Source organism: Mus pahari, chromosome 23 (genome assembly GCF_900095145.1).
Source record: "Mus pahari chromosome 23, PAHARI_EIJ_v1.1, whole genome shotgun sequence".
Taxonomy (NCBI): Eukaryota; Metazoa; Chordata; class Mammalia; order Rodentia; family Muridae; genus Mus; species Mus pahari.
The window spans coordinates 27,594,025-27,606,131 of NC_034612.1; the positions used below are offsets into that span (position 1 = coordinate 27,594,025).

At 48.3% G+C, this 12,107-nt stretch overlaps 1 protein-coding gene across 1 annotated transcript in view; it reads right to left on the bottom strand.

The window, feature by feature from the left end:
* The window catches only part of Zan (zonadhesin), a 98,427-nt gene extending 93,565 nt beyond the window's left edge, over window positions 1–4,862 (bottom strand). Inside the window, 6 exon segments of the mRNA XM_029533878.1 lie at window positions 408–560; window positions 1,756–1,843; window positions 2,187–2,458; window positions 2,589–2,735; window positions 3,802–3,854; window positions 4,786–4,862. Of these exon segments, the coding sequence (XP_029389738.1) occupies window positions 408–560; window positions 1,756–1,843; window positions 2,187–2,458; window positions 2,589–2,735; window positions 3,802–3,854; window positions 4,786–4,862 (790 nt within the window).
* Window positions 4,863–12,107: the final 7,245 nt, after the last annotated feature.

Here is a 12,107-nt window from a genome sequence, read left to right on the forward strand (position 1 = left end):
TGTAGACCAGGCTGGCCTCGAACTCAGAAATCTGCCTGCCTCTGCCTCCCGAGTGCTGGGATTAAAGGCGCGCGCCACCACGCCCGGCTTACACAGCAATTCTTAACTTTCTGGGATATTGTACAGGGTGGCTGTTCAGTAATACTGGATGAAGAATGAATGAATGAATGAATGAATGAATGAATGACAACAAGGAAAGACTGCGAGAAGCCAGCGGTGCGGGTCTGCTTGGCAGCCATTTGGCAGTAGGGGGAGCTGGAGAAGACTTGACATGGTGCTTCTTGCCATGAACGGGAGCTGAAGGAAGCATGAACTGCTGGGTTTCCGGCCTGACCTAGGGATGTCATTGTAGGAGATGCACAGGTCACTGGAGCCCAGAGGATTGTAGGAATATATACAATACTCACTACCAGGGTTAGAGAAGTCTTCAGCAGGTCCCACACCCTGCTTCCCCGTTGATCCCTTCTTCTGGGTCCACTTAGCCCCAGTGGCAGTTGGGACCCAGCTCCAGCCGCAGAGATCATTTAGAGTATCAAAGGTGCACATCTGGGACATGCAGACTGAGAGGAGAGGGGAAAAAAAGAGATGGGAGGGGCTGGGGGCGTGCCTCAGCGGTAGAGCCCCTGCCTAGAATCCCTCTACCAAAAGGCTGAAAATACAATGTAGCCATAGAACCCTTATCTAATATCCTCTCATATGGGGCTTAGGCCAGCACTCAGCAATAAAGTATTCTCCTAAAACCTACCAATGAAAAACTAGAGCCATTGTTCAGTGGTAGTGACCTTGTCCAGAACTCTCCAGTGAGAATCCGGGGGTGTGGCTCAGTGGTAGAGTATTTGCCCAATGTATACAAAGCCCTGGTTAAACCATGATATCAAAAGGAAGGGGCTGTGAGCTTTCTGTTGTAAGAGGAACCTTAGGAAAAATGCCTCAGCCTGGGGTCAGGACTCTGAGACCCACTCTCAGGGCTCCAGTGTGTGTTGTTAGCAAGCTTTGAGGCCAACCTATATCCTACTGCTCAAGAATTCTGCTCTTGGTACAAATTACATACCCTGCCCAGTCTGTAAACTGGGAATTATCTCTGTGTAAAGTTGTAAATTAAATGATGTTTGGGGAGCATCTAGCCCGTGTTCAGGGAGTCTACTTGTATGGTGCTGGATTTTTCTCCTTTCCAGCCAGACTAAAAGGAACGGCATTCTGCATATATCCGAGCAGTGGTGTGGGGTAACCCCTACGATGACTTTACAGTCAGATTTTCAAGGAACCAAAGACTTCTTTTGTTTTAGAGACAGCATGGAATGCAGCCCAGGCTTGCCTCAACTTTGCCATGTAGCCTACGATAATCTTGAATTTAGGAGCCTCCTGCCTCTACGTCCAGAATGCTGGGATAAAAGGTGTGCGCCATCACAAGGGACCCGTGCATGCTAGCCAAGTGCTTTGCTGACTGAGATACATCTCCCAACCCACCAAGGGTTTATAGACACACACAGGCTAAGGCCAGCCTGTGGCCCTGGGCCCTGGGCCCTGGTCAGTCACTGTAGACCAGAGAACCATACTAAAAGGGGACCTCTGACACAGAAACTGCTTAAGGAGCCAGGGGGGGTGTGGGATGACGTAGCACCAAGAAACCTGAAGCTTCAATTCCTGAGAAACCAGGGTCCCGCTTGCTGAGCTGTCTTACCCCTATTTTGGAAAGTTTGGCGGGGTGGGGGAGGGGGTGTGAGCAGTCAGGAGAAGGAGAGGACAGGAACTCACTCCGATTGCAGGTACCCCGCCGGATAGAGAGGCCATCCAGAGAGATGTCCAGGTAGGCGGTGCTCCCTCTCATGCCCTCAAACATCAGCTGCGGAACAAAGAGACCCTGACCCTGCGAGCCACGTGACTGGCCTCCTTCCTCTGTGACTGCTGGTTTGCATCCTGAACTCCGATGGCTGTGGCTCCAGGTCCCCTCTTTTTAAAAAAGTGCGCTCGCGTATAGCACACCGCACCAGCGTGGGTCAGAGGACACATTTTAGGAGTTGGTTCCAGCCTTCTACCACATCTCCCTGGAGATGAGCTCAGGTCACCAGGCTTGATGCACGGAAACTCCATGATGGCCCTCTGGGCTCCCCCTCTGCCTCCCTTCCTAAGCTCCCTCCCTTTCGAGCCCTTCCTAACCAGATTTCCAGGTCTGCCCGTAACCTCACCCAGCTTGGTATATCATGATCTGCTGGTACAGTGACAGCGGTGGGCATCCACGAGGGACTCTGGGTGTTCACGTGTTTCCAGAGTACATAGGGTCGGAGGCGCCTCCGGCCCCTGATCAGCAGCAGTCTGAGCTGGGCGCCCCATGACAGCCCGAACATGTGGAAGGCAAAATGGACGCAAAGGGGGCCTTGCTCCCATATGTCAGGGCTACGCAGGCGTGCCACTCCGCCCCGAGGGAAGGTCTTGGGATCCATGTGCAGGTAATACCCCTCTGTGGGGAGACGCAAGGGAAAGGACTGAGTCTTTGCTGTCCGCAGGAGCCATCCCATCCACCCGCTGCTCGGCTCTGCTTCCCAACTTTATCCCCTCTCCAAACGTTAGGCTTCCCTCGAACCCCTTACCTCCGTTGGGGTACCCCCCAGGGGGGCCAGAAGTGCCAGTCAGGGAGGGCCCAGTAGTCCGAACCCAGTCCCCATCATCCGCAGACATCTGAGACCAGTCACAGAAAGGTCTGGAATTGTCTTCAAAGTCACACTTGGAGAGAATGGCTGGGGGAAAGAGACTCTGTGAGGCCTCAGAAAGGGCAGAGGTCAAGGGTCACAGAGCCACACTGGGAGGTGGGGGTCAGCAGGGTCACTAAGTATGGAGAAGGCCGCCACTAAGAGCTCAGCCTCCAGAGCAGAGATGTGGGAGACACAGAACTGGGGTGGGGGTGTGAAGCTGGAGAGCAGAGAGGAGATGAGAGGAGATGACAAAGTTGGGGAGCACAAACAGGTCCAGGCTGACTCAGACAGGCTTTGTCTTGGTAGCATGTGCTTTGTTGTGGCAGTTACTGTTATCTTGGTGTGTGCATACATTGTGTGTGTGTGTGTGTGTGTGTGTGTGTGTGTGTGTGTGTGTGTGTGCAGATGTGCCTGCATGGAGAGACCAGAGGTCAATATCAGATGTCTTCCTCAATCTCTCTCCACTTTATGTTTTGAGACAGGGTTCACTGATTCAACTATACGGGCTGGCCAAGGGACCCAAGAGATCCTCCTGTGCCTCTGCCATGCTGGAACTACAGCACGCGCTAACCCCAGCAAGCTCTTCACGTAGATGCTAGAGATGGAACTCAGGTCCTTAAGCTTGTGCGGCAAGGATGCTACTGTGTTATCTCCCAGCCTCATGTTCTCATGCAGCCCAAGGTGGCCTTGAACTGGGCATCCTCCTGCCTCAGCCTCCTGAGAGCTGGGATTACAGGTGTGCACAACAGTACCCAGCCTACTGTTTTGTTATTCTGAGACAAGAACTCGCGGCTATGTAACCCAGGCTAACCAGGACCTTGTGGTCCTGCTTTGGCCTCCCCAGTGCTGGGTGGGCGAGCCTGTATCATCATATCCAGTGCTTGTCGTAATGAATTTGAACAGGAATCTTTCCGGTGGTGTTAGGCCTGGTTTTCCTACTGCTCCCTCCACCCTTGGCTGGTCAGGAACTGCCCCTTTGCGTGTGTATCCCGTGTTTATGTGATGGCTGTACCCTGACTATGAGCCCTGGACGAGGACTGGAGGAAAGTTCACAGTCAGAGCAGATTGTAAGGAGGGAAAGGATGCCTGAGCAAGTCTGGTTCCAACTCACAGTCCTCCCTCGAAGTGTGCACCATCGGCCCCAGGTCTGGAGAGTTCGGTCTCCTTGGGATTAGTTTGGAGAAAGCAAAGAACGTTACCTTTGTCATTATGCAGGTTCTCATTAAGACTACGATTCTGTTGTGTCTTTCTTTCGTTTTTATTTTAAGACAGGGTCTCATGTAGCCCAGGCTAGCCTCAAACTCCCCTAAGTGACCAAGGATGACTTAATTACACTCATGATTCTCCTGCCTCCACCTTCAAAGTACTGGGGTTACAGGCGTTCACCACCACATCTGGCTTATTTCTTTTAGAGACAGTCTTTTGATGAGTAGCCTAGGCTAGCCTCAAGTGTTCAATCCTCCTGCCTCCCTCACCTCTAGTGCTAGAATTATAAATTTGCACCACCACACCCAGCTCCCCTTCCCACCTTACACACTCAATAAAAAAAAAAAAAGCCCTTCCTCTTCCATCAACTTGGGTTAGAATTTCCTACAATTCAACGGCTACTTGTCCAGAGCCCCGCACCCAAGCTCAAGGAATCGAAAACACCTCTCATTCCCTGGTACCTTCTGTCTTGAACTCTGGCCTATCAGCTTGGCCCACGTGAGGCTCTCCCTCTCCTGGTCAGTAGGTCACCTTCTTGCCCATCCCACTGACGGTCTCCTTAGCTCCCTCCCCCGTCTCCTGACTTCAGTTTTGAGTCAGGGTCCCATGTAGACTAGGCTTGCCCTAGAACTTAATAGATCATCAAGTGTGACCTTAAACTCGTGATCGTCCCCTCTCCACCTCCCGTGCGCTAGTAATACACCCCGAGCCACCACAGCAAGTTTATGTGGTGCTGGGGTTCGAAACCAGGGCTTTGTGTGAGTCAAGCAAGCCTTCTGTCAGCCGATTTACGTCCATAGATTTAAATTTCCTCTCTCCTCTGACATCCTCAGACACAACCTGGTAAACCCCTGACCCATTTATCACTGCTGTCCCCAGTCCAGCTTACCACACAGGGAAAGGCACTTGTTCCTGGCCCCAGGCAGCCCCCACCAGCAGCATCAGGGTCCAAACTGGCAGAGCCATGGGGAACATCGGAGGTGGCCCTCAGGTGGAGAAGAAGACTACAATGAGGATCCCAGGCCACTTTATGAACACCTGGCCCTCCTCTCTTGTCACCCTTCTGAGGAGGCCATTAAAAAAAAAAAAATCACAGAATTTGACAAGTCCCTGGGAATATAAAGTTATCATAGTTGAAGTGGAAAACCCAATAGAAAAGTTATAGATAGAAATAAGGGGAAAATAAAAAGGGAGATAGAAACAGATCCAGGAAGTCTAACATCAAGCAAAAAGTAGTTTGATGAGAAACAACAAAGGAAAAAAAGACCGAGAGATAGAGTCTCGCAGAGCCCAGGCTAGCCTCAGATTCATGATGTAGGCAAGGCTAGCCTTGAAATCCCTGAACCACCTCCAAATGCTGGGATTATGATCATGGTAGCCACTAAGAAAGCTCTAGCGAGTTCTCCCAGAGCTGAAACACTCGGATCTCTTAATTAAAAGGTACCTAGTGTGCTGGATTCAGAGACCCACAGAAACTGCCTTGTGAAATTTCAGAATATCAGGGCTGAAAGGAAGATGGGAAACCCTTTTAGATAGCAAGGAACAAGTCACATACTAAGGACCAGGGATCCTCATGGCCTCCGTCTCCTTGGTAGCCACCACAGGTTCTAAAGCCAGCGGAACACCAGCTGCAGGATTCTGATGGGAAAATCATTCAAACTTAACATTCTACAACTGAAGACAGTGGCAGCTGCTGCTGAGAGCCACATCAATGGCTGGAAAGGAGGGACAGAGAACTGAAGGACATACTTACTCATAGAGGAAGAGGTGCAAGTTGCCAGGAAGCATGGAAAGTGTGTATGTGAGCCGGGCGTGGTGGCGCACGCCTTTAATCGGGAGGCAGAGGCAGGCAGGTTTCTGAGTTCAAGACCAGCCTGGTCTACAGAGTGAGTTCCAGGACAGCCAGGACTACACAGAGAAACCCTGTCTCGAAAAACCAAAAGAAAAAAAAAAGAAGAAAGAAAAATAAAAAAAAAAAGAAAGTGTGTCTGTGTGTATTCTGTGTGTCTGTGTCTCTGTGTGTGTCTATATATGTGTCTGTGTATGTCTATGTGGCTGTCTGTGTGTTTGTGTGTGTGTATGTGTGTATGTGTATGTGCCTGTCTATGTATATGTCTCTGTGTATGTGTCTCTGTTGTGTGTCTGTGTGCGTACGTTTATGTGTGTCAGTGCCTGTCTGCGTGTGTGTCTCTGTGTGTGTCTGTGTGTGTCTGTGTGTATGTCTCTGTGTTTGTGTGTCTGCGTGTCTATGTCTGTGTTTATCTGTGTGTGTGTCTGTGTGTGTCTCTGTGTGTCTGTATTTGTGTGTGTCTGTGTGTGTGTCTCTTTCTGTGTGTGTGTATGTGCCTGTCTATGTATATGTCTCTGTGTGTGTGTCTCTGTTGTGTCTCTGTGTGTGTCTGTGTGTGTCTGTGTGTATGTCTCTGTGTTTGTGTGTCTGTGTGTCTATGTCTGTGTTTATCTGTGTCTATCTGTGTGTCTCTGTGTGTCTGTGTGTGTGTCTGTGTGTCTGTGTGTGTGTCTGTGTGTGTCTGTGTGTGTGTGTCTGTCTGTGGGTGTGTGTGTCTGTCTGTGTGTGTACCTGTCTGTGTGCTTATGTTTATGTGTGTCGGTTCCTGTCTGCGTGTGTGTCTCTGTGTGTGTCTCTGTGTGTCTGTCTGTCTATCTCTGTGTTTGTGTGTCTGCTTGTCTATGTCTGTGTTTATCTGTGTCTGTCTGTGTGTGTCTGTCTGTCTGTGTGTGTGTCTGTGTGTGTGTGTCTCTGTGTGTGTGTGTCTGTGTGTGTGTGTCTGTGAGTGTGTGTGTGTCTGTCTGTGTGTGTCTGTGAGTGTGTATCTGTGTGTGTCTGTCTGTGTGTGTGTCTGTGTCTGTGTGTGTCAGTGTGTGTCTGTCTGTGTGTGTACATGTAAGTCAGAGGACACCTTTCAGGAGTAATTCTGTCCTTTTACTGCATGGATTCTGAGAATCAAATTCAAACTGTTAGATTTGGCAGCAAGTTGAGCCATCTTGTCGACCCCTATTTCATTTCTCTAAGGCACAGTCTTATAGCCCAGGTTAGCCTCCAATTGTGACTGGCATGCCACCATGCCAGTTTATGTAGTATTGAGAATCGAACACTAGGTATCATGCGTACTGGGCCAAGCTCCCCACCAACCGAGCTACAACTCCAGCCTTTTGTTTTGTTTCAGACAGGGTCTGTGTAATCCAGGTTGGACCTCGTTGTCTAGTCCCAAGCTGCCTTCAAACAGTTCTCCCATCTCAGCCTCTCAAGTGCTGTGGTCCCAACTACTCAGCAGACTGAGGCGAGAAGATTGCAAGTTCAAAGGCAGCCTGGACAACTTAGTGAAACCTTGTTATGAAAAAAAAAAAAAATCAAAGGAAGCCTGGGTGTGGAGTTCAGCCAGTAGAGAGTATAGAGCCAGTGTGGGTGAGGTTCAGCGATCCAATCCGGGCACCCCACATGCTCGCAGATGCACACAGGGGCACACACCTTAAAGATTTATTTATGTGCAGCCTGTGTCCAGGTGAGTGGAGGCGTCCAGGGAGGCCAGAGGAGGCCATCAGATCCCCAGGAACTGGACTTATAGGTGACTGGGAGCTGCTTCACCTGGGGACTGGGGGACAAAATCTAGTCCCTCTGCAAGAGTAGCAAGCACTTTGAATCACCAAACCATCGCTACAGTCCCCTGCGGTTTTTTAAATATTTTGTTAAAATTAATTTTCAAATTAAAAGACACCTAGACTACATATTATGTCTATAACGTAGTGACTACATATATATAGTCACAGTTATACCAAATATACATGTCTATATGTATATGTGACATATGCAGTGTGTGTGTGTGTGTGTGTATGTATACAACTCTGCTTCCATCATGGAGAATCAAATTTAAAATGGAACAAAATGAAAACCTATATGTGGCCAGGTGTGGTAGCATGCACATGTCTGTAGTCTCAGCGCTCAGGAGGCTGGGGCAGATGGATCTATGAGAGTTCAAAGACAGCCTGGTCTACAAAGCGAGTTCCAGGACATCCTGAGCTATTACACAGAGAAACCCTGTCTCAAAAACAAACAAACAAAACAAAGAAAGAGAGAGAGAGAGAGAGAGAGAGAGAGAGAGAGAGAGAGAGAGAGAAGGAAGGAAGGAAGGAGACTTACATGTGTCATAGTTGGAAAGGATGCTGATTGACAGAATCCCAGGAGTTGGTTCTCTCCCTCCAACAAGTAGGTCCCAGGGATTGAGCTCAGCTTGTCTGGCTTAGCAGCAAGCCCCTACTGCTCAAGTATCCTTTCATCACTCGGTTTTTGCTTCGATTTTTGTGATAGGAACTCATAACATGGGCTCTGAATGGCTTCAATGGGAAGTAATCCTCCTTTATCAACCTCCTGAGTTCTGGGCTCACAGGCAACCAACACCCAGAGGGTTTTGTTTTTTAAATAGGATCGCACTGTGTAACCCAGGCCGACCTCGGAGATCTTCCTGGGTCAACCCCAGTAGTGAGATTACAGATGCATGCCCTCATCCACCTGTAGTCATGAAAGAGAGTGAGAAAGAAAGAGAGAGAGAGAGAGAGAGAGAGAGAGAGAGAGAGAGAGAGAAAGAAAGAGAAAAAGAAAGAAAGAGAGAAAGAAAGAGAGAGTGAGAAAGAAAGAAAGAAAGAAAGAAAGAAAGAAAGAAAGAAAGAAAGAAAGAAAGAAAGAAAGAAAGAAAGAAAGAAAGAAAGAAAGGAGGGAAGGAAGGAAGGAAGGAAGAAACAAAGAAAGAAAACTTTGAGAGGCTTCATGGAACAGATCTGTCTTCACAGTTACTCAGATGGCTCAGACCAACTGAGGAAGATCTTATCTCAAAATGAAAATTGGTTTATTATTATTATTATTATTATTATTATTATTATTGTTTTGATTTTGTGTTTCTTTTTGCTTCTGTCTCTGTCTCTCTCTGTCTCTGTCTCTGTGTGTGAGTGTGTGTGCATGTGCATGCGTGTGTGTGTGTGTGTGTGTGTGTGTGCACGCGCGCGTGTGTGCGTGTGTGAGTCTGATTTGTCCGGAGCTCTCCTAGTAGCCTGGGCTAGCAGGCCAGTGAGCCCAGGGACCCACCTGTCTCCTCTTCTTGCCATCACTGGGATGACAGGCGCACACCTCCACATTCACCTTTTTACACGGTTCTAGACACGCAAACCCGGGCCCTCGTGTTTACCAGGAAAGCTTTCTGCTGGCTGACTTGTTCCAGCAGGACTTTCTGCTGTCTCAGAGGAAGCGCTAGAGTCCACGTTTGTTTTAGTCCAAGTTTTCAAAAAGGAACAGAACTGCTAGAATGAATATATACACACATGTATACACATATACATACATACATGCACACACATACATACATATACATAAATATACCTACACATATACATGCATATACATGATAACATTATATATATCTATATCCAGGTAACCTGGCACTGGCTGTCTCATTTCAGAAATCTTTCTGGAATAAGCAAGCATCCAACACTGAGAGTGGAGGAGAGAAGATGTCACCAGTGGACCAAAACCAGGACAGGTCCCGAAAGGTTTTGATCCTGGGTCATTTATATTCTCATCATATATTCTAAAACCACCAGTTGGGTCAAGCAAGTGAGATTTTATAGGAGCATATGCGGCTATTTGTCAGCAGGTTGTTAAGGGCAACAACCCATTGTTTCAGCTGTTCCTCCAGGTCATTCTGTTCTGGTAGCAAGTGAAGTCACTCTTGGCAAATTGGCAGTGCCTTAAGTAAATCACTAAATAAATCAATAAGTCAGTATCTAATAATTTCTACCTAATTCTACTTTCAATCCCACACTAGAGAGACCAAGAACCTGGCAATCATTCTGTGCATGAGAATGATATCTCAATGACCCTAATCTGGCACCAGAGGCCCGGCCTTCAGTCCATGTTGAAATCCCAAGGAAGACGGTTCTAACGCTGGTGAAGGATTGCCGCAGCAACAGAAATGCAGACTGATCAGCAAGAGTGGGAGCATGCAGGCAAGAAAGCAGCTTTCTTCTCCATATCCTATTCTGTGTCAAGCCAGGCAGTGGTGGCGCAGGACTTTAATCCCCAGTGCTTGTGAGGGAGAAGCAGGTGGATCTATGGGAGTTGAGGCCAGGGCTACACAGAGAAACCTTGTCTCAAAACAAAACAAAACAAAACAAAACAAACTAAACAAATCAACAAAGAAAAAAGAGCAAAGACACAAAGAAAGGGAAAAAAGGAGAGAGCAAGCAGGCCACCAGCATCCATCTGCGACCACATGCTCCTGATGCTCTGCCTTTCCCGCCATGATGGACTGTGTTCCCAGAAGTGTGAGCTAAAATAAAGCCTTCGGCCTCCGAGTTGCTTCTTGTCTGTGTCTGGTTGCAGCAATGAGAGATATGGACAGGATGTTGGCTGATGGATGTTAAGCTCACGGTCAGATGCCAACCGGTTTTCAGTGCGTTTTCCTGATCTTAAAAGCAAGGCAAAAGCCTGACGTGTTAGCGCATGCCTTTAATCCCAGCACTCAGGAGGCAGAGGAGAGCAAACCTCTGTGAGTTCAAGGTAAGCCTGGTCTATAGAGCGAGTTCCAAGACAGCCAGTGCTACCCAGTGAGGTCTTGTTTCAAAAAAATAAGAACAAACAGAGCAACAAATGGTTAAAAGTGCTTGCTGCTTTTAAGGACAAGCAGAGGTCAGTTCCCAGTACCCACATGGGTGGCTCACAACTTCTCATAAATCCAGTTTTAGGGAATCAGACACCCTCTTCTGGCCTACACACACACACACACACACACACACACACACACTAAAATTAAAATAAAATAAAATAAATCTTTTTAAGAAAAAAAATTGCAAAACTAAGCCAGATATAATGGTCCAGGCCTGTACTTCCAGCACCTGGGAAACCGAGGTGGGAAAATTCTAAGTTCCAGGCCCGCCTGGGCAATTTAAGCCTCTATCTCAAAAAATCCCAGACAAACAACAAAACAAACCTCCCTCTCAAGTCACAATAGATGACATAGAATTAATATTCCAGCTCCAACAGCCTCCAAAAAGATACTTCGCCCTTGCTCTTTCATAGCAACGGGGATGGCAACGGGATGTCTGCTGTGGAAGCCAAAAAAAAAAANAAAAAAAGAAAGAAAGAAAGAAAGAAAGAAAGAAAGAAAGAAAGAAAGAAAGAAAGAAAGAAAGAAAGAAAGAAAGAAAGAAAGAAAGAAAGAAAAAAGAAAAGCACGGAAGGGAAGGGTCCCAGGGGATTGCTGGCAAAGTTCCCTAACAGTTCCCAACTGCGCCTCAAGAGGGCACTGTAGTCCAGGAGCTAAGTTCACCTCCCCCAAAATTCTTTTGAGTCCTCCCCTTTGCTGACTCCTCCCACCTGAATTATAGACACATGAACACACACACACACACACACACACACACACACACACACACATACATTCACTCCTAGCAAATTCCCTCCAGCCCCCAACTCCTTCAACCCGCACGTAATTTTTCCTGCAGTGGACTTCGAAGACTTTCCGGCTAGATTCTAAATGTCTTGTTTTGGAAACAGAATGAATGACAGCCACATAGGATAATAGCCAGGATTGGGGTCCTGGTACTCTGTGCGCCATCTTTGACTGGTCGGCTGTGTGGGTCTCCTAAGCATGCTTTCCCACATGAAGCACTATGGGAAAGGAATCCAAGGAACGACTTGGAGTCACCCTTGTCCCCTGCTGCCATACTTACCACGTCTCAGTCTATTGACTCTTTCAAGTGGCAAGGAGAAATTCCCAGAGTGATACCCATCAGGGTACGAAGGACAGATGGTTGAACTCACAAGGGGTTTCTGTCCTGAGGTAAGTGATTACGGACATACTGCTCCATTAACCAGGGTTGCCCATTGCCACCAACCCCTACAGGGGAACCCCTCCGCACTGGCTCCTGTTTCCTCAACGGTGGCCCCCAGCTCACTCAGCACTTGTCCTAGCCGGTTGGCAGCTGCCCACTGAGAGACAGCCTTGAATGGAGCCTGCTTATTGACTAGCGTGGGCAGGCATTGTGGCCTCAAGCCCAGAGGGGTCAAGAGGTCAGCCAGGCCATGCGAGGCAGCACGTAGGGCCCAACCCCCTCCACCTCTGGTTTCCCAGATCTGATGCCTTGCTACCAGATGGGGTGAGGCAGAGCTAGGAGTGTTGTGTGGTGTGCACAGTCATAGAG